Genomic DNA, 21,248 nt, shown 5'->3' with positions numbered 1-21,248 from the left:
TTTCTCAGATTCCACGAGAGAAAAATGATAGAAATGGAACTGAAGCCGAGCATGGTAGCAACACTCTTACTAACAACACTCAGGATCAGAGGCTGGCAGGCCCGGGAGTCTGAGGCCAACTGTGTACATAGCGACCCCAGGCCAGGTAGAGGGATACACAGCGAGACTGTCTCCAAATAAAAAAAATAAAAATAAAAAAGCAGAGAACAGAGAAATGGTGATGTTGATGTTACAACCTCTTGAACAAGGGCTAAGAAAGAAAATTTTTTTTGAAGCCAGGAACAAGGAATCTTGGCCTTTGAATGACCTTTCTGCCTGGGTCTCCAAGTTTTTTTGTTTGTTTTTGTCTTTAAGAATCCAAATTCTCCCCTGGCACCAGAGGTTCAACCTTCTGAGTCATTTTCTGAAAACATTGGTACCTGTTCAGTCATGATGACATCACAAGGCAAGTACAGTTGTGGTACATTACAAATGCCAGTTCATTTGGGTAGGTAGCTGGTTCGAGGATGCTAAGGACCACGGAGCTCATATGTGATAGAAAAGGTGTGTGTCTGTGTGGAGGAAGGAAGACAGATTATCCAGTGAACTGAAGCTGCATCACAGCTGACTGGTTCATCTAATCTAATCCTCCACACTTAATGATTAGTACTGTGCCAAAAGAACCAATTTAAAAAATGCCTCTTTTGAAAGTAACTACTGAGGAAGAAGTTATAACCTTCCCTTCGAGTTAAACAAAAAAAAAAAAAAAAAAAAAAAAAAAAAAAGGAAAGGAGATGTTCATTGGTCAAACAGAGGCAAAATATACACAGACTATCAAACTATAAAGAACAGAATATGAGTGTCACACTTTACAGCTCTCAGGGATGGTTTACAAAACTCAGCTCTCAGAAATGTAAGGTGTGATTCACCTATATCACAGCATATAGTAATCGCTCATTTCTTTTATAATTTAATAGTACTACTACATACAATACCCTGTTTATCCACCCACTGAGAAAGTAACGTTTATACCATTTGCATGTTCTGGCTTTATTATTAATGCTACTACGCACACCCACGTGCAGGGTTTTTGTCGGATGTGTGCTTTCATTCCTCTTGGGCCTTTCTTGGGCACAGAGGTGCTGCAAGGTACTCAGTTTGCCCTCTAGGAAGTACTGAGCTGTTTTCTAAAGTGCCTGCATAACTGTCCACCAGCAGTTTATGAGGAGTCTGGCTCTGCTGCACCCTCAGAGTCAGCCTACCTGCATCTTTGATCCCAGGTGTATCTATTCGGGACAGCATGGCATTGCGTCTTGAATTTTAAAAATGTAATCTGATAGCCTGTCTTGAATGGAGCATTTATTTAAGATTCACCTATTTTTATTTGATGTGTTTGAGTGTTTAGCCTAAAAATATGTATATGCATATTTCGTGTGTGGTGCCCACAAAGGCCAGAAGAGGAGGGCATTGGCTCCCCTGGGACTGCAGCTCTGGGTTATTGTAACCCACTCCATGAGTGCTGGGAATAGAACCTGGATCCTCTGCAAGAACAGCCAGTGCTCCCAACCCGAGCCATCTCTCTACCTCTGTAAAAGGGGATTTAGTCCATTCACATTTAATATAATTATTGAAACTGCCACTAGCAACACATCTCTCAGTCTCTATTTATTTGGGAATGTCTTTATTTCTTGTCACATTTGAAGGACAATTTTGCTATATATTAAGTTTCTAGTTATCATATGTTTTTTGTTTCCTTTATTATATGGAATGTGGCCTCCACTTGCTGCCTCTGGTCTCCAGTCTTTTGCTCGGTTTTGAGGTTTATTTGCTTTTTTTCACTAATTGTATTGATTTTCCTCCGCGTATAGAATCCTTTTTCTTTCTTGATGCTTTTAATATTTTCTCTTTGTCTTTTAATGGTTTGATTATAATTTGCTTAGGTAAGGTTCTGCTTTTGTTTGTTCTTAGGGCTTATTGAATCTTAATGTCTTTCATAAAATCTGGGAATTTCATCCACTATTTATCCAAATATTTTTCTAATCCTGGCTCCTCCTCTTCCAAGACTGTGCTTATATACATGTTGATATGTATGATGTCGCACAGGTCTCTAGGGTGCTGTTCATATGTTTTCAGTTAATTCTTTTCTTTGTATTAAATGATGATTTCTCTCTAACACAGTTCACTTTTTCTGCCATCTAAACTCTGTTGATTCCCTCTACAGAAATCTCATTTCTGTTATACTTTTCTTTCTTTCTTTATTTTTTTATATTAATCACAGGTTATTTACTTTGTATTCCAGCCATAGCCCCCTCCCTCATTCCCTCCCAATCCCACCCTCTCTCCCTCATCTTCTCCCTGCCTCTTTCCAAATCCACTGACCCTAGCTTATCAGGTCTCTTCAGGACTGGCTGCAATGTCCTCTTCTGTGGCCTAGCAAGGCTGCTCCTCCCTCGTGAGGGGTGGGGGGGTGGAAGAGCTTGGCATTGAGCTCATGTCAGAAATAGTCCCTGTTCCCCTTATTAGAGAACCCATTTGGACACTGAGCTACCATGGGCTATATCCGAGCAGGGGTTCTAGATTATATCCATACATGGTCCTTGGTTGGAGAAACAGTCTCATGAAAGACCCCTGTGCCCTGATATATTTGGTGCTTGTGGAGCTCCTGTACCCTTCAAGTCTACTAACTCCCCTTTCTTTCATATGATTCCCTGCACTCTGGGAGATGTAAATCAAAATGACCCTGAGATTTCACCTTACACCCATCAGAATGGCTAAGATCAAAAACTCAAGTGACAACACATGCTGGAGAGGATGCGGAGAAAAGAGAACCCTCCTCCATTGCTGGTGGGAATGCAAACTTGTACAACCACTTTGGAAATCAATCTGGCGCTTTCTCAGACAAATAGAAATAGTGCTTCCTCGAGATCCAGCTATACCACTCCTAGGCATATATCCAAAAGAGGCTTAAGTACACAACAAGGGCATTTGCTCAACCATGTTTGTAGCAGCTTTATTCGAATAGCCAGAACCTGGAAACAACCCAGATGTCCTTCAGTTGAAGAATGGATACAGAAATTGTGGTACTTTTACACAATGGAATACTACTCAGCAATTAAAAACGAGGAAATCATGAAATTTGCAGGCAAATGGTGGGACCTAGAAACGATCATCCTGAGTGAGGTATCCAAAAGCAGAAAGACACACATGGTATATACTCACTTATATAGACCTATAAGATAGCATAAATATACTGAAATCTATACACTTAAAGAAGATAAACAAGAAAGAGGACCCAGGGTAAGATGACCAATCCTCACTTAGAAAGACAAATGGGATGGACACTGGATGTAGGAGAAAACAAGTAACAGGACAGGAGCCTACCACAGACTACCTGACTACAGGAGCCTCTGAAAGACTACCTAGCAGTGTATCAAAGCAGATATTAAGACTCTGTTATACTTTTCAATCTGGACTTTCCATTGACTATTTTCTGATTCTCTATGACTGGCGCTATGAATTCACTGAGCCTTTCTTTTGACTCTTTGCATAGTTGCAGACCATTTCTGAGCATTCTAAAGGAAATGCTTTGCGGTAGGTTCACTCCTACATCCGAAGCCTTTTCTTTTCCTGCACATAGACCACAATTTGCTTTTCTAAACGTCTGTAATTTTTGGTTGAATACTGTGCTTTTTCGGTAATATGTGGTAGCAACTCTGGGTTCTAGCTTTTCCCACCTATCTTATTATTGTCCTTTGTTTTGCTTGTTGAGTGATCCTCCTAGACCAAGTGTAAAATCTGTCTGTCATAAAAGGTACAGATGCTGCTGTCTCCACTGCTACTTGCCATGTCACTTGGTATCCTGGCAAGGGCTAGTCAGAGGTTTTTGTTCAAATACTATGAGCCAGAAAACCTTGTTTCTGCTTCTTTGCGGCTGCAGAGCGCATTTGAACTCAGCCAGTTTTCATGGCTGCCGTGGCCTGTACTTTCCTCCGGATCCCTATGTGTGCAAACAGGCTCCACTGCCAGGGATGAGTGGGTATGTTTCAGTCTGTTCTAACTCTTTTGTGTGTTCCTGAATACAGAAGGCATCTAGTGTGAGATACACAGAGGGCCATGAAGCTCACAATGCTCTGACCTCCTAAACTACTTAGGTCATCAGCAACACCACTGTTCATAGCTTGCTCTGATGAGGTCTATAAACTCAAAATAGTGGACCTACTGGCTTCCCCTGTTCACCTATGACCAAAATAACCACCCGAGTTAACAATGCCCCAAACAGAGGAAGCATCTTCTAGAAGCAGCAAGGCTGATTTTCACAGCTCCCCTCAGCCTGCTCTGGCTTAACCATCACACTGACAGAGATGAAAGAATGGAATGGAGCAGAACACCACAAATTTACTGTCCCCACCAAGAACAAATACTTCTGGTTCTGAAGCATGAAAGTGGAGACTCAAGACAGGGTTTTCCCAGCTCTCTGCTTGTTCTGGAGACTCTCAATTTCCTTTCTCTCTCATGCGTAAGATCTCAGCCAGTTTCCCCATTCTTCTGAAAACAATAGTACTAGCCGTAGACAGTACGGGTGACATCACTGCGTGCGATTTCATTTTCAGAGGAAAAAAAAGCAACTGAAATAATATAGATAGCTGAAGGCAGACACTCCGAAAACTGCTTCACTAGATCGACTCCCACTCCTCAGAAGCAGCTCTGAAGCCCCTGCACCCCGATCCTTCTACGCAGGAAGGAGAAGAAGCACCAGGAGAGGAGAGCTCATCTCAAGCATTTCTGTTACCATGGTACTTTACACTGCTGCGTTTCTGCTCCTGATCCCTTACAGCCCACCCACCTCTCTCTTATGCTTCAGCCATGGTCACTCTAACACACAAAAGCTATTCTGTGGCAGCCCTTGTCTTGAAGGCTCATGGAAGTCCCTCTATCTGGCCATTAGTCAGTTTTCCTCTATCGACTCACTGGACGGGCTGGGTGCTCTTGGGAAACTCAGTTGAGCTCGAGACATCCTCATACTTCCCGGGAAGGACAAACTTCCTGGCACATCTTAGTCTACTTTCCAATGGCTAGGGGTGCCCTGGAGAACTGTTGACCAAAGTCTCTCATTTGGGGTTAGCTCAGCTGCCTACTCTCAGTCACCTTGTAGGAATGTGATGATGTCTTGCTGATAAAATAGGTGGAAGGTCTCAGAAATTATCACCTGTATGAATATGGCCAGGCCTGTGTCACTAAAAATGATTTCCTAAAGATCCCACTTTAAATAACCCAGTCTGAGCAGTCTGGCACACAGGTGTCTGAGGGAGACTTTCCTGCACCTACAGGCACTCTCTCTTACCTTAGCAAAGAAGATCCAGGCCGCACACTGCCCAGGGGCCAGAGCACTTCTTAGCTTTACTGTACTGAGCATGAGGAGGAATCCTAAAACTCCACTGAAATGAGAAACAGCCTTTGGTCAGTGAAGCTGCCTTCCTTCAGCCATGGCAGGCAACGCCTCCTCAAACGCCCCAGCCTCGGGACAAGGTCTCGGCCACATGCTGGCCTGGAACTCTAAACCCTCCCACCAAGGAGCTGGGATTACAGGTATGTGCCATCACACTCACTTTACCAATGTCTAACTTCTAAGCATCACACAACTTCCACCATATTTGTATTTTTTTTAGTGCCCTGGACAAAAACGACAGTTTAGAAACCAGAACCTAACAGACTCTTCTAAAGAGAGGAGAGTTATCTCGCCAGAGGTGAGACAGGCTTGGAACTCTGGCTAAGCCATGGAAGAAAAATACACAGATGGACACTATTATGTTTGAAATATCATGTATTGCTTCAGAAGCTTAGGTGCTAAGGCTCAGTCACAGATGTCAGTCGTGTTAGGGGAGGGGCTTTGGAAGTGGTTCTCTGAGGAGGTCCCTGGCTCTGGATTAGTCCATTTACAGACTCATCATTTGAAGGCATTATTGAGAGATAATGGGACCATCAGGAGGTGGAACCTGGTTACAAGAAATGCATCCTCGGGGCAGACCTCAGAAGCATGACTGCTCCAGCCTCTCCCTTCCTATTTCATGCTTCTGCCTCATGAGCAAATACAGCTTCCACTGCATCCTGCCACTGTTAAAGAATTAATATGCCTTCCCAGGGAAAACGTGCTTACTTAGAGATTAACAGGGGAAAATCTTCACAAAAGAAAAAAGGGGCGGGGGGAGGGGGCTCAAGGAAGAGCCAGCCTCACATGGAAGTTTTTACTCACTCATATGCTCCTTAGGCTTATGCATTTTACAGATGCTATCATCCTTAAATCTCCTGTAGGCCCCAGCCCCAGGTTACACACTGACCAATTTGAACACAGAGAGAAGACTGCATGTCTGGCCACTTGGGCAGATGGGAGATTTATACAGCAAAGATATTGCCAGAATTATTTCTTAAGTACAGCAGCGCTGTTTTTCTCAAATAGTTCCTACCCAGGCTTACCTTGCCTACCTGGCAGAATTCTGCTCTTCCTGGGTATAAGGAACTTACTGGCCGGCCAGGACTTAGTAGTAGCTGTGACCCTGCCATACCCCCTTGAGCTGCCTGTTGGAGGCATGACTTTGGGGGAGTGGGCGGTCAGTCCCGGTGAACAAACATTTTATCCTACACAGCAAATTTTGCTTACCTCTACCAATACTGGGTAGCTACTACTTATCTTTGGAGTTCCTGGGGGTAAATTCTACTTCATGTGATTTACTGTCTCCTCTACTGTTTATTCTATACTTTGAGTTCCTCCTGCGTCACAATATCAGTCTCATTGGCCCAATAAAAGGGAACCAGACAAGCTTGGGCGACTCCAGACCAGGAGACAAGGGAGATACTTTGACATTTAACTTGTTTCTCTTAGACACCTGTCACAGCACTCAAGTCTAAAGCAGTCACCAGTGGGTCAGAGTGGGATGTTCTAGGGTCCATGTCTTTAAGGGTGGAGAACAAGGCAGCCAATACTCTGAATTCTACCTCTTGGTAGCTTCCACCCCTGCAGCCAAGAACCAACGTCACAGGGGTGTCCAGTCTCCCAAAGCCCCATCCTTGTCCTCTGCCCTTACCTTTCCACCTCCAGCCGAGAGGCATGAGTGTGGCCTGTCCCTCAGCACAGGCTCAGCTAGGATGAGCTATCTCTGTTTAGAGACATCCAACATTTCCCTCCCATTGCTTGACTTGCTAGTTTGTAAACAGTTTCTATACTGTGACTACCTCATCTTTCTCCTCCTTTCAGCTCTTCTACCCCTTGATGTGGGGAATATCCTTCTGAAAAACAGAGGGAGGCTCCCTAAAGTGAAGGATCCTGGGAGAAAGAGAGATGTGTTTCAGGGCTCTCTGGGTTACGGCTACCTCCTTCCCCTCAGGTTACCATGATCCCCTCTGAGCTCTCCCAGCACCTCCTGAAGGTGACACTAGCCTGAGATATGGCCACCGAGGAACCACTGAAATGATGTGGGGAAATTGTGCACATTTTATAGAGGTCAGCTTTGTACCAAAGCCAGTGGAGTAAAGTGATACAGAGAGCTAAGCAAATGTCTGCAGCTCTTTATAATAATAATAATTTAAAAACTGATCTAAAATGTTGAATTAGGAGAAAATTGTCAATAATCAATGGCAGGGAACATAGCCAGAGTGTGTTCCCACAAAGGCAACACCAGTGAGCTGTGAGGTGCTGTTCTGTTCCAAAGGAGCGGACTAGCATTGAGCACACCACAGAGCCTGCTTGCCCACACTACCAAGTAATCATACTCAAAGGGGTACCAACTGCAGGTGCCCGGGCAGCAAGAGTTAGAGCGTGGAAGCTTGGCGGGAAGTGACCAGACTGACAGGAGCCAGGGGGAGCTGACAGGAGTGAGGGTGATAAAGAACATCATTCTGATGCTCAAACAGAAAGTCTATAAAATATTGCCCCATTGGCCCAATGCCGGTAGGGAACATGACGTGCCTGCAATTTATGTTTTTATTATTTTACGTGTATGGGTGTTTTCCCTCTGTATATGCATGTGCACCATGAGACTGGAGTTACACATGGTTATGGGATGCCAAGTGGACACTGGGACTCAAACTGGATCCTTGGCAACAAATGTTCTTAACCGCTGAGCCAACTCTCCAGCTCATACATTTCAACTTTTTACCTATCTACAAAGACTGCTCCATGGATACAATTTTCTGTGTGGGAATGGACAGTCTGGGTTTTCTTTGTGGTTGTGAGGTTTGTTTGTTTGTTTGGTTTTTCTGACAAATGACAATAGCACTTACTAGGTATTTACTGTGCACAAGCACTGTTCTAAATATACACCTGTATTAATTAGTGAAAAAGCCCGTAAGACAAATATGGCCATCATCCCTCGACATGTAACAATAAGCTAAAAGCCTGCTTCTTAGGATTCCTTGGCAGAGCCAGTATTCAACATCAACAGTTTTGAGATTTTTGTTACAGTTGACCTGAGCAGGTATAATAACGGCCACCATGTTTGGGGCCAGGCATGATGCTTAGGAATTACAATTTGAGTCATACAGGAGCCCTGTGTTGGTTGGTATTATTGTTGTGTTATAGGCTGGGGAGGCGATGGGGGAGCACATGAGCAGTTGGGACAACCTGGAGAATCTGCCAGGTGGTTACCCAAGTTAGCAACCACCCACCCCGGGCTTGGCCCAGATCTCCTCTCTCCACCAAGGTGAAACATAGGCTTGAGACTATCACCAGTCTTCCCACCCGGCACCACTTGAGACTGTCTGCAAGCAGTGGGCAGGGTGGCAACGAAGCTCTGTGCATCTTCTGATGGGTCCCCAAGCCTTTCCCAAGGCTGGATACTACTGGCCACCTCGGTGCCCAGGCATCTGCTAGTTGCCCATTTTTACCAAGTGCTTCTGAGACTCAGGTCCATCAGGGGGTTTGCAGGTTGCATTCAACAGCAAGAGGGGAGCCAGGATGAAAGCTGAGAGGACACAAGCATCCCTCAAACTGAGTCGGCTTCATCAGTTTTATACCCTGAAGTTCTGTGTGAGGGTTGTGGAAGGAAAAAGGCAGGGGAAGCCCAGCTCCTCAGCAAGCTTGAAAACTACAGTCGTGGCTGAAGCATTGCGACAGACCACGGTCTGCTGGACTCAGGTTGGCACTGAGCATCTATGAGTGTTCAGTAATGACCTGCTGGAGACAGAGAGCCGCAGCCCCCCTCCTTGCTTCCACAACTCGCTCGGTTTACCGGAATTACACTGGGCTTCACAGAGATGAAGGCACAGCTAACAGCACAGAACACACATTACGTGGCTCAAGATTACCTGGCCCAGCAGCTGCCGTGGAATCTGTAGAAGTACAGGAATGGAAAGTCCAGGACACTGAAGAGGTCACCTACGGAGCACAGCAAAGGTGATGCGATGGTCCACACAGCTCCCTCCGGTCCCCCCACCCAGCTACACTGGGGAACACAGGACAGTGCCTTCCGCACAGTGTACCCAGCCCTCTGGCTGCCACGTCCCTGGGACTCTTAGTGACCACCCAGCGAGAGCACGCTCTGTGCGGAGCCCTGTGTGAAATGTGGTGACTCTCTTCCTCCCTGCAGCACCTCTAAGAGGATCTATCACCCCCACTCCAGCTGAAGCTCTGGGAAGAGACGTGGCCAAAATAGTGTAATTATTGAACTGTGAAGCCAGAATGTGCACCAGGTCAACCCAGACCCCGGGTAATCCCTTCAGTAGACAGCGCCCACACAAGGGAGAGTACAAGAGGAAACGTCTTTTTAGAGATTCTTTTCTTCCTTTTTTGGCTTTATGAAAAAAAAATTGTGAATGCATTCCCCTGACATCATTTTTCATGTTAGTGTTTAATTACTGCACAAACAGCACTGGGGCCAGAGCAATTTTGCACACTCCTCCTTTTAGTTTCAGGCCCAAAGGGTACATTTATTTCTTGTGAAGTAAGTTCATTCTTTTAGTTCCACTTTTAGTACAAGAGGAAATAATCACACATATTGGCTGTTTCTCTCTGGAATTTGAACTTGGTCACAAACAAGAAGTCAGGAGATTAAAAAAGCAGAAACCCTTCCAAAAATGTCTCGAGAAAAGGAATTAAGCATTTCAACAGTAGACAGATTAATCCTTCCAAATCTAGGAGTTCTGACAAGCTGCAGGAGCCTAGTTCTCCAGAGGCCTGGGCTCTGGGCTGGGTCTGTTCTGGGCAGCCTGTGGGGACTGGGCTGACATGCCCAAGTAGTCCCTGCTGAAGAGCACTGCAGTGCAACTGAAAGCCGCTATCTCCTTCCCTACTTACAGCTATGCGTCAAGCTGCTGAGAGGTAGGGCGTTTACTTAGCACACACAGAGCCCTGGGTTCCATCAGCAGGAAGGCACGCATGAACACACGCACGCACACATTTCAGAACAAGATTCAGGGGGCTACTGCACTTCTGTGAAGCCGCCTATGAGATCTCAAATGGCTCAGCTACCTGTTAGAAATTTCCCAAGTATGTATCTCTGATGTTTGGATGTTTTAAAAGCTGAGATCAGTCTTCACTTACTCATATGTGTGTTGCAAAGGGTTGCATGGGATTTGGTTTTTATGCAGCCCATCAAAGGTCAGGGGTTCTTGCTGTCTTTAGGTCATCACTCCACTGAATGTCTGTACCTTCCAGAACCTGTTAGTAATGTCCCAGCCCTCTGGCTGCCATGTTCCTAAGAATCTTAGTGACCACACGGCGAGAGCACGCTTTGTGCAGAGCCCTACGTGAAATGTGGTGACTCTCTTACTCCCTGCAGCACCTCTGAGAGCGTCTATCACCTCCACTCCAAACGGAGCTCTGGGAAGTGGCTAAAATAATGTAACTGTTGAACTGTGCACCAGGTCAACCCAGACCCAGATTGTCTCTGCAGCAGGCAGCGCCCACATGAGGGAGAGCACGAGAGGCAAAGAGACTGCCTTCACCCACCAGTTTCAGGACTATGGTGTCTAATGTGCACGGCAGTGAAAAGAACACTGAGGTTCTTTTCTGCAGAGAAATGACAACCAAGATAATGTCAGGACTGTGGATTACGAGAAATGCTGAGGCCACTCTCAGGCATGTGGATGGACATCGTGGACAATTTGTTCTGTCTCTTCTGCGGCTGCAAGCTCTTGGCCTTTTCCCAATCTCCCTCCCAGTGTGAAGGGAACTGCAGTGCAGTCAGGGAGAGAATGGGGAATGGCAGAGAGGATGATCAGTTAAATCCAGGACCTTGAGGTCCCTCTGGCTGTGTCTGCTCTTGATATCCCATTTTCATCCTAAATGTTCTGCTGGGTAAGCTGGTGAGGGTACACAGTTAATAGTCACAGCCTAGCATGGACTTTGGGAAAGAGCCTAAAGAATAAGAGGAATGGTCAGAGCTAGGCTGGAAAGGAGGGAAAGAAAGAACAAGTCACAGTCCTAAGGAACTTGCCAGCTAGATGATAACCACTGCCCAGACCACAAGAGCCACTCTTCTCAGTTACTGGGAGGAAGAGAGGGAAGCGAATAAAAGTAGGATGGGAGAACTGGCTACCTTCCTCCTTAAGCCATTCCTAAAGCTGCTGTGTTTCTCCACAGCATCTATCTGCTTGCCAATCACCCAGAATTACCAAATCCTCTCATAGCAGGGACTCCTTCCCACTCACGCCCATCACCACTCTAAGATAGCACCACAAGGACACCTGGGTAAGCAACATTCAAAGAGGGAATCTGAAAGACCGGACGTTTCTTCATAGGCTTGACTATGTGACCCTCAATTTCCAGCTGACTCAAAATGCTTCCCTTTTGGTGCCCTCAGTACATCTCTTACTAAAGCAAGTTTTTTTATTTAAAGTTTTTATACAATATATTATGGTCATGGTTTTCCCTTCCTCCTCTCCTACAAGATCCCCACCTCCCCATTTATCCAACTCCATACCTTCTTTCTATCTAGAAAACAAAGATGAATAAATATATACATAAATAACAACCAAACAATAACTGAGAACACAAAAACAAACAAACAAACAAACAAAAGCAGAAGGCGTGCATGCACGCACGCACATGCGCACACACACAAGCTGAGTTTAAGGACAGTTAAAGTTATGTAGACCAGGCTGGTCTCAAACTCACAGAGATCCGCCTGCCTCCACCTCCCGAGTGCTGAGATTAAAGGCGTGCCCCACCACAGTGGGCAAAGATGAGGTTTTTAAACAGAGAGGGGCACCTATGTGCCCTTAAGCAGCAAAGGCTGGTGACACTGTTGTGATACTCCAAGGAGGTTACAGGGTGTAGCTTGCTCCAGCCACAGGAGAGCACAACACAGGGGCCCAAGGAATGCGTGAAGACGTTGGAGCTCAAGGCGGATGAGCAGCTCAGCACTTCCTGCTCTTGCAGAGCATGGAGGTTTGGTTCCCAGCACACACCAGGAGGCTCACGACCCCTGTAACTAGCTCAGGGGCTCTAACGCCCTCTTCCTCTGGGGGTGCATGCACGTGGTAAACAAACTCGAGCACGAACACACATAAAATCATAAAAATCTTTCTAAAAAGTGAAGCTGTTCACAAGACAGCACTCTTGTGCTTCTCTGTGCTGAGCTGAGAGTGGCACAGGCACCAAATCAGTGGGACCTGCCTCACGCCTGCGGGCAGCCACGCAAGGCTTCTGCAAGCTAGTATGATGTGGCTAGGCTCCAGGTGGCACTTTACTGAGCAGAGGACAGTTACAGAACACAAAATTGCACAGGGTAGCAGCATGACTTGTGACAGTAACGTGGGGTGAAGCATGAGGAAAAGGCCCCTCTCACCCCACCTCAGCCCTAGAACTGGCAGTGAATGGGGCCAGCACCAACGAGTGGCTGTGGCTGCTGCTTTACCACAAGCAACGGCATCCCATGATGCCGTCATGCACCAAGGTCTCCACTGTTTTACATTCCTGAGAACACCACAGCAGAGCAGCCATAGGAACACCAAGTACGGGGTTGGAGAGATGGCTGCTCTTCCAGAGGACCCAAGTTCAATTCCCAGCACCCACATGGCAGCTCCTATTCCAGGGAAACTAACACTCTCACACATGCAGGCCAAACACCAATGTATGTAAAATAAAAATAAATTATTTAGAAAAAAAGAATACAAAGTGTAAACTTTTAAACATGGGGAGAGTTTCTTTGGTCAAACAGCTTAAAGAGAAAGAAATGGAGGGTCTTCTCAATTACAGATCTAAGGTTCTTTTCTTAATTAATAATTTTTATTTTTTTATATTAATCACAGGTTATTTACTTTCTATCCCAGCCATAGCCCCCTCCCTTATTCCCTCCCAATCCCACCCTACCTCCCTCATCTCTTCCTTGCCCGTTTCTAAGTCCTCCTCCCCTCTCATCTAACCCTAGCTTATCAAGTCTCTTCAGGACTGGCTGCAATGTCCTCCTCTGTGGCCTAGCAAGGCTGCACCTCCCTTGGGGGGGGGGGGGGTCGGGGAGGTCAATGAGCCAGCCACTGAGTTCATGTCAGAAATAGTCCCTGTTCCCCTTACTAGGGTACCCACTTGGATACTGAACTACCACGGGCTACATCTGTGCAGAGGTTCTAGGTTATATCCATACATGGTCCTTGGTTAGAGAAACAGTCTCATAAAAGACCGCTGTGCCCAGATATATTCGGTCCTTGTGGGGCTCCTGTCCTCTCCAGGTCATACTGCAGATCTAAGGTTCTTGAACCCTCTCATTTACCTGTGAGGTAAAATGGCTGGTGGAACGGATTGGTCCTGTCTCGCCAGCCCCAAAGAAACCTACTGCTCAGGGCATGCAAACCATCTGCTTGATTCCATGCACCCACAGAGATGCTTACAGGGACACTTACCCTCCAGCCACTCAGAAATGAGGGACAGGGAAGCTCAGGCAAGAATGTCACCAGGAGACCCTCACCCGCTAGACCAAGCCAGACTGACAGAGCAAAGCCTGGGGAACATGCTGAGCTACTGAGTCCTCGCGCTGAACTGGGTGAAATGGCAAATGGTACAAACACCTTGGTACTTTCTTAATTAAATATGCATCTACTCTAAGACCCAGCAAGTCTGTTTTATCTGCTGAAATTTAAAACCAGCTATAATCAACCATTAGAAAATGTGGTGGTTAAGAATGAAGGCGTACCCAAACGCTCACAGTGAGTGGCACCGTTGGGGGATGTGTCCTTGCTGGAGGAAGTGTCAACTGGAACTTTCTGGTCTCTTTAAAGATTCGGTTTTGTTGTGTGATGTTTTGCTGGAGGCTGGCTTGTGAGAGGCCATGTGGTGTTTTGCTGTGCGCTTTCTCCTGTGAGGGGCCAGCTGGGAACATTGGTGGCTGGACTCTGAGGAGGGGACATATGTAGAGGCTCACACACAGTGAGGCTTTACTTATTTGGATCGACCTGCTGCACTGACTCTGCAGAGAGAAACGTTCCAGGGAACTTCTGGGACAATCCAACTGAGTCTTGCGGCTTTCCCTGACTTGTCCTGCTGATTCATGTTGCCGCTTGGTTGTTGTCCTTTGGACTGCACTGCAGGTATCCTGACTGACTGCGTCTGGTAATCCCCTAAAGAACTATCCACCCTCATCAGCAGGAAGTAGATAAAAAAGAACTACGGCCCTTTTCCCTACACTCTCCTACATAAGGTTGGAAGGGAGGTAAAGGTGTTTAAGAACCCTAAATGAAGTAGGTTTGGTAAAAAATCTAAGCCTAAAGAAGTGTGTCACTGGGGATGAGTTTTGGGTTTCAGAACCCCAAGTGAGGCACAGTAGCACTCTCTCTTTTTGGTGCTTGATTATCCAGATATAGAACTCTCAGCTCTCATTCCAGCACCATGTCTGCCTTTGTGCCACCATGCTCTCCACCATGACAATGATGGACTAAACCCCTGAACTATAAGCCAGCCCCAAATAAATATTTTTCTTTATAAGAGTTGCAAAGGTCATGGTATCTCTTTACAGCAATAAAACCCTAAGACATAAAGCAACACCAGAATCCAGTTAAAATTAATGGAATTGACTCCCAAGGGGTCATGTACATTCTGAATGTGCCGGTTACTGTTAACTGTGAACTTGTTAGAATGTGGAATTATTGGGGCATGTGCCCTCTGGCACGCCTGTAGGAGATTCTTAATCATACTGTGGTGGGAAGGACCAGCCCACTGTGGGTGGCACCATCCCCTGCCTGGGATTCTGGACCGTATAAATAGAGGCAGGGCTGACTGAGCTACAACAGGCATTTGTTGCTCTCTTTTTGCCGACGGCAGGTGGGATGTGGTTAGCTCTGTCACTTTGGCTTTCGCACAGTGACGGACAAGACCCTTGAACTGTGAGCCAGAATACAGCCTCTCTCCCTTAAGCTGCTTCTGTCAGAGGATTTTTGTCACAGCAGCAGGAACAGAACCGATGGCACTGAACTTCTGTCATGTTACACACATCTGTCATCTGCTCTAAGAAATAAAAGAAAGCAGCCGATGATTCCCAAGAGACTTTGACATCGGGTAGCTGTAGAACAGACTGCACCATTCTGAGGATTCATATAATTACAGCTGTCTGTGTAGCTCTGAGAGTTCCCAAAGGGCAAGGCTATCCACCTGGTAAGGTTGTTTTCACTGACATTTCTTAAGGAGCTTTTCTGCTCTCCTTAAGATTTTTACTACTCAGAGAGCCTCCTTTCACACAGGTACTCAACGAAAAACTTCATTGCTACTAAGGTTTGAAGTCTATGGAACTTACCAGATAGGAGAAAGGAGAAGCAGACACATCCATTCTTAAGGATTCTTAATACACAATTTGTAAAAGTTCTAAGGAAGACCAGGCACAGTGGCAAACACCTGTAATCCCAGCACTCACGGAGGTAGAGGCAGTCAGATAGGATGTGAGTTCGAGGCCAGCCTGGTCTACAAAGACAGTCCAGGACAGCCAAGGCTACACAGAGAAAAAAACAACAAAAAAACAAACAAACAAACAAAAAAAAAAAAAAGAAAAAAAGAAAAGAAAAGAAAAAAACATTCTAAGAAAGTGACAAATACAATCTTGGTGACCACACACAGAACACTCTGGTAAAAAGAGTAAAGCTTGCAGCTAAGGAGATGACTCAGTCAGTAAAGTGCTTGCCTCACAGGTACCCATCTAAAAAAACCCAGGCATGGTGGCATGTTTGTAATCCTAAAATTGGAGACTCTCTGAGGCTCCGCCTGCCAGCTGGCCTGCCTGAATCAGCAAGTCCCAGGTAAAAGTGAGAGACCCTGTCTCAAAAGAACAATGTGGATGATGTCTTGAGAAATGACACCCAAAGTTCGCCTGTCCTTCATTCACCTACTCACACACGTCACAACCCCACACAATCAGCATGTACAACTATGTATACATACATGCATATATATACACAAAAGAGAAAGAGAAGACACCTTCACATTACCCAATATGTAAGGAAGGCAGTGGCTTACAATGTCACTGTTCAAGAATCAGATCACGAACCTGCTTCTAGTACACACGGAAGAATCCAGCTTCTTCGGGAATGCTGCCAACAGCTGTTCGTCACCCCACGCCTACCTTTGCAGGAGCCCTGCTACGGCACTCAGATATCCAGGACAGGGATGCTGAAGTTTGGGGGCATTCATCTCCTAGGGAGCCTCAGCTGTTTACAGTAAGGGAAGCTATCTCTGTTATTGACATAAGGGGCACAGCCAATCATTAGCTCTGAAAAAATCCTTCTCATGAACTAATTTCCTGTACCAAGACTCTTCAATGATACCACTTTGGTTAATCTGAAGCCACAAACAGGACTCCTCTTGTATGACACACACACACACACACACACACACACACTCACTCTCATTCTAGGGATTGAACCCAGAACTCAGATATGCTAAGCAAGTTTCTAAGTCTCTACCACTGAGCCACACCCCATACCTCTACAAATATAATTTGAAGGATAATTATCCCTCTTTTAGTGTGACCACACTCCAAATTAGAGAGTTCTCAAATTAGAGAGTTTTCTTTTTTGCCTCCAACATACTTTCTGATTGAGATATAATTCATACCATAAAATTTACCCTTGGAAAAATGTACACTTTGGGGGGGGTTCAATATGCCCACAGCTGTGTAATCATCATCACTACTATCTAATTATAGAGCATTTGCATACCCTGAAAAAAGGAGCTGATGCTCATGTCAGATAATTCCTCTGTGTAAGCCATTCCATAAGCTCAAGCTGCTGACCCACACAGCAGCCACCCATCCACAGTACTACTTATAGTGAGCTGAAAACTCAAGTAACCCAAGGTAAAATGTTGGATCAGTAGCCAGAATAGATAAATTGTTACCGGCAACAAAGTCTGAAAGCTGGAGGATAAAATGCAGAAATAAGAGCAGCTCCAAAAGGCAAGTCACAGTGTCCCAGAAACTTAGTCCCTGGCTCAGGACACTTCATAGTAACATACAGAGCCCTAGGAAAGCAGAAATTAAAAACAACCTGACCACAAGGTCAGATGCCCTCAGCTCCAGATTCCCTCATTGCACACCTGCTCTGCCTCATCCTGGTCACGGCACTGCACTCCTCCGGGCTTCAGCTCCCTCACTTCCACATTGGTAGCATCTGGAATAATTATTATGATTCCTTCCAGCTCTGATGATTGTGGGACCAGTTTAAAAGCAGAATCACTCAGCTGAAGGACAAAAAGGTCTCACTGGATTGAATACATATTCATATATATTCACACACACACACACATATGTATATATATATATATAGAGAGAGAGAGAGAGAGAGATCCACTGGGACAAATTCAGGGAGTAAATATAGGTAAGCCAGGGGAACCTGCAAAAAGAACCATCCATTTAAAAGGCAAGAGGCACCTTAAACATCACTAAGGGCAAAAAGCATGAAGAGCTGTAATGACATGACAAACGGTGCATATGAATAGAAAGCATTTAGTGCTGACAGTTTTGTAGGATATACGGTGTTTTCAATACAAGACAACGGTGAGGACATTCAGCAGCGTCCTAGTTAGGGCTACCGTTGCTGTGATAAAACACCAGGACCAAGAGCAAGTCCCCTCCAAAACTCAAGCCTAATCCACCTTGGGCAGTGAAAGGAGGATTTAAAAAGAGAGAGATGATGGGAAGCGGGATCTTTGGGAATTAGGAAAAAATAAGGTAAAGAGAGGCACTACCCACCCTCAATTTAACACTGGTAGATTTGTTTTCTTTTCTTTTTTCCTCCACCCCCAGGCAGGGTTTCTCTGTGTAGCCCTTGCTCTGTACACCAGGCTGGCCTCAACTCACAGAGATCCTCCTGAGTGCTGGGATTAAAGGCGTGCGCCACCACCGCCACTGGTAGGTACATTAGTAAGAAGACAGAGATCAGACAAAACACATACACAGACTCCCTTTCTCTCCCATGTGATGCTTTGGCTGAACTTTGGGGTTCTGTACGTGTAATCAATCACCCTGTCAGAAATGAGGATATTTTACAGACACACTTATGGCTCTGTTACATGCTATACAAGCATAAGGGCCTAAGTTTGATCTCCCGAAGCAACCTAAAAAAGCTATGCATGGTGGTGTCTACTTGTAATCCCAGCTGTAGAGAGGCTCACGAGGATGCTTGAGCCAGCCTAGGCTAATTGGCAACCCCCAGGCCAGTGACAGTCTATCTCAGGCCTCCACATGTACACAGACATGAGACTATATATATGTATATACATATGCAAGCACAAACTATCCCTAATGGTAGGACTCCAACTTGGGAAGGGGTATGGTGGCCTGCTGAACCTCTTTACCTGTTCCTCTTCCCAACATGGCTACACTGATGAAGACTTCTTTCCAAGCTTTTCACGGTTACTTACCTCCTTACTCAGCCCACTGACTGGTAACCAAGCCTAGCTTGTTGGGCTGCTAGGACCCAGGCTCTGACCCTACAAACCCTCGTAACCTACCAAGAAAGCCTCACTGGAAGTGGCCCTGTGACCCTGGACCAATACTAGAAACCAAAATAAGCCTCTTTTGAAAAACAATTTATCTAATCTAAAGTTTTGTGCTATTAGCAACAGAAAACAGGACTTTAAGACCTTTCAAAGTAAATAAATAAATAAATAAATAAAGCTGCATGAGAGAAAAGAGCATTTGGGGAAATTCCTAAATTGGAAAGACAACTTTAGAGTAACTAAAATAGAATGAATTTGAACTTTTTCACCAAATACTTTAGAACCAGCACAGCAGAGCAGTTTGGATATCCAGGGAAGGATTTTTAAAAGAGTGCAAACAAGTGACAGACCAATCTATACCTATGATGGATCTCTCTCTCTCTCTCTCTCTTTCTCTCTCTCTCTCTCTTTCTCATACACACACACACACACACACACACACACACACATAGTGTGCGTGCACTACAACGCAATGGAGTTTCATTTAGCCATAAAGGAAAATAATATTATGCCAAGTGGACAGAACTACAGCTCACTATATTAAAAAAAAAAAAAAAAAAAAAAAGCCAGATCTAGAAAGTTAACAAAGATAACTATCCCATGATTTTTCTCATATGCAGATTCTAGGCTTAAAATATATAAACTTACACACATGACAAGGAATAAGGGAGACAGACTGTTAGGGGGAAGAGACAGTGGGAGTGAGACAGGGAGAAGGGGTGGTGGAGTGAGGTAATGATAATGTGTAATAATATGTATGTATGAAAATGCCATCATAGAGCCTATTTTGTGCGCTAATTTAAAAATTTCAAAGATCAAAATACTACAAGGTAACAATTTAAAAAACAGAGATAAAAATAAACTCATGAGCACTAAATCCACAGCAGAATATTTTTGCACCTTCCTGTTCTGCAGCGCTGAGATCAACCCGGTGCCTTGTACATACTGGGCAGCATTCTACCACTGAGCCACGTTACCCACCCACCCAGCGGGTTAAATGTAGCTTCAAATCTGTGGACCATTCATACCCTCATATTCTTTTACAGAATGTCTTCAGCGATCTCACCAGGTTGAGAGTCCTGGGTTGAGCAAGGATTAGAAATAAACCTTGGAGTGGCTTACCTGTGGGGTGAGATGCAAATGCCAGGAGCACCATACTGAAAACCCAAAAACAAACATTAAAAACACAGCAAAGCAGTGAAGAGAGCTTTCTTTAGCACACACCCAACCACCCAAAAATGCACTTAAAAATACACATTCCATCCAATTTTACCAGTTAAATTTGTCTGAGAGTTGTCTACACTCATTGGTCTTTCTGCTTTAACCTGGATGCTGAAAGAATGGGAATCTCGGGGAATCAGACATCTTGGCAAGAGGGCTCACGCTTGGACAAAGGTTCCGTGTCCTCCTTTGTTTATTACTTTCCTTGGCCCTGGCTGGCCCTGGCATAACGTACTTTTAACTTAGAATGATTTTTTGAAAGCTAAACAAAAGCCAAGCATGGTGGTGCATGCCTGTAATCCCAGTATTTACGGTGGCAGGAAGATCTACAAAGCGAGTCCAGGACAGTCCAAGGCTACACAGAGAAACCCTCTCAAAAAACCAAAAGGGAAGAAAGAAAAAAAAAAAAAAAGCTAAACAAAGCAAGTTCCAAATTTTAACTAGATTGCAAGCTAAAAGCTAGCTGTTGAGTGTGAGCTAAAGATATTTTTGTCATTCCATGAGCTATGTAAGTAGTTTAAATTTCCAACTGACTCACAAATGTATCCATCTTCCCACTGCATAGCCAAAAACTACCTGATGCCAAGCAGTGAGGGATGTGAAGCAGGCTTCCTTTGATGTGGCCATATTCCATCTTGGCGCTTACATCCCTTTCTCTCTGGAAGCTCCTCCATCTCCCTGCACCCCTACTCTCCCCCCCCCCCTTAGCCCAGCTGCAAAGGGATGAATTCCCACCTTCTGTAGCTTCTGGCAAAACTCCATGTCATGTAGGCAACTGATCTAGTTACAGAGGAGGAATACAATTTGCCGTCTAAGTGTAGGAGTTGGATTTACAGGTGCAGGAGGACCTGCTCTGGTTCTGCACACTGGCTATATGACAGAACAGCCCAGCACCACAGCTCATATCAGTCTGCCTTTCCAGACTCTTCCTCTAGAGCACAGCACCTTCATGAAGCTAGGCAAGCAGCTGCAGATGAGTGTATTCTAAACCCTGTCTTGTGCTTTTGATTTACTTTTTAATGGGATGCTCTCAGAACAGCAGAGGTGGGAAGAGAGAGGGTCTATTAGAAAGGGGAAGGGAAGAGCCCTGTGAACCATCATTCAAGAATCTGTTGGTTTGTAAGACAGGATTTACACATGG

General features: G+C 45.2%; 1 protein-coding gene across 10 annotated transcripts in view; it reads right to left on the bottom strand.

Moving 5' to 3' along the window:
• Positions 1-21,248, bottom strand: part of Tmem241 (transmembrane protein 241) — a 108,064-nt gene that overhangs the window by 42,026 nt on the left and 44,790 nt on the right. For 5 of the 10 annotated variants that reach the window (XR_009589889.1, XM_060377671.1, XM_021645423.2 and 2 more), the window contains 3 exons: positions 20,009-20,043; positions 9,277-9,346; positions 5,321-5,414 (listed from right to left, as the gene is read on the bottom strand). Coding sequence is in view for 7 of the 10 variants with exons in the window: in XM_060377671.1 (XP_060233654.1) it covers positions 5,321-5,414; positions 9,277-9,346; positions 20,009-20,043 (199 nt within the window). In the remaining 3 variants the exon portion in view is untranslated. Of the gene's footprint in view, positions 1-2,370; positions 4,568-5,320; positions 5,415-9,276; positions 9,347-17,482; positions 17,557-20,008; positions 20,044-21,248 lie in introns of those variants that run through there. The other 5 variants (XR_009589890.1, XR_009589891.1, XM_060377674.1 and 2 more) reach the window with 4 other exon arrangements.

This window comes from Meriones unguiculatus, chromosome 2 (assembly GCF_030254825.1).
Source record: "Meriones unguiculatus strain TT.TT164.6M chromosome 2, Bangor_MerUng_6.1, whole genome shotgun sequence".
Classification (NCBI taxonomy): domain Eukaryota; kingdom Metazoa; phylum Chordata; class Mammalia; order Rodentia; family Muridae; genus Meriones; species Meriones unguiculatus.
The sequence above is the reverse complement of the archived record's forward strand: the minus strand, read 5'-3'. Positions and strand labels throughout refer to the sequence as shown.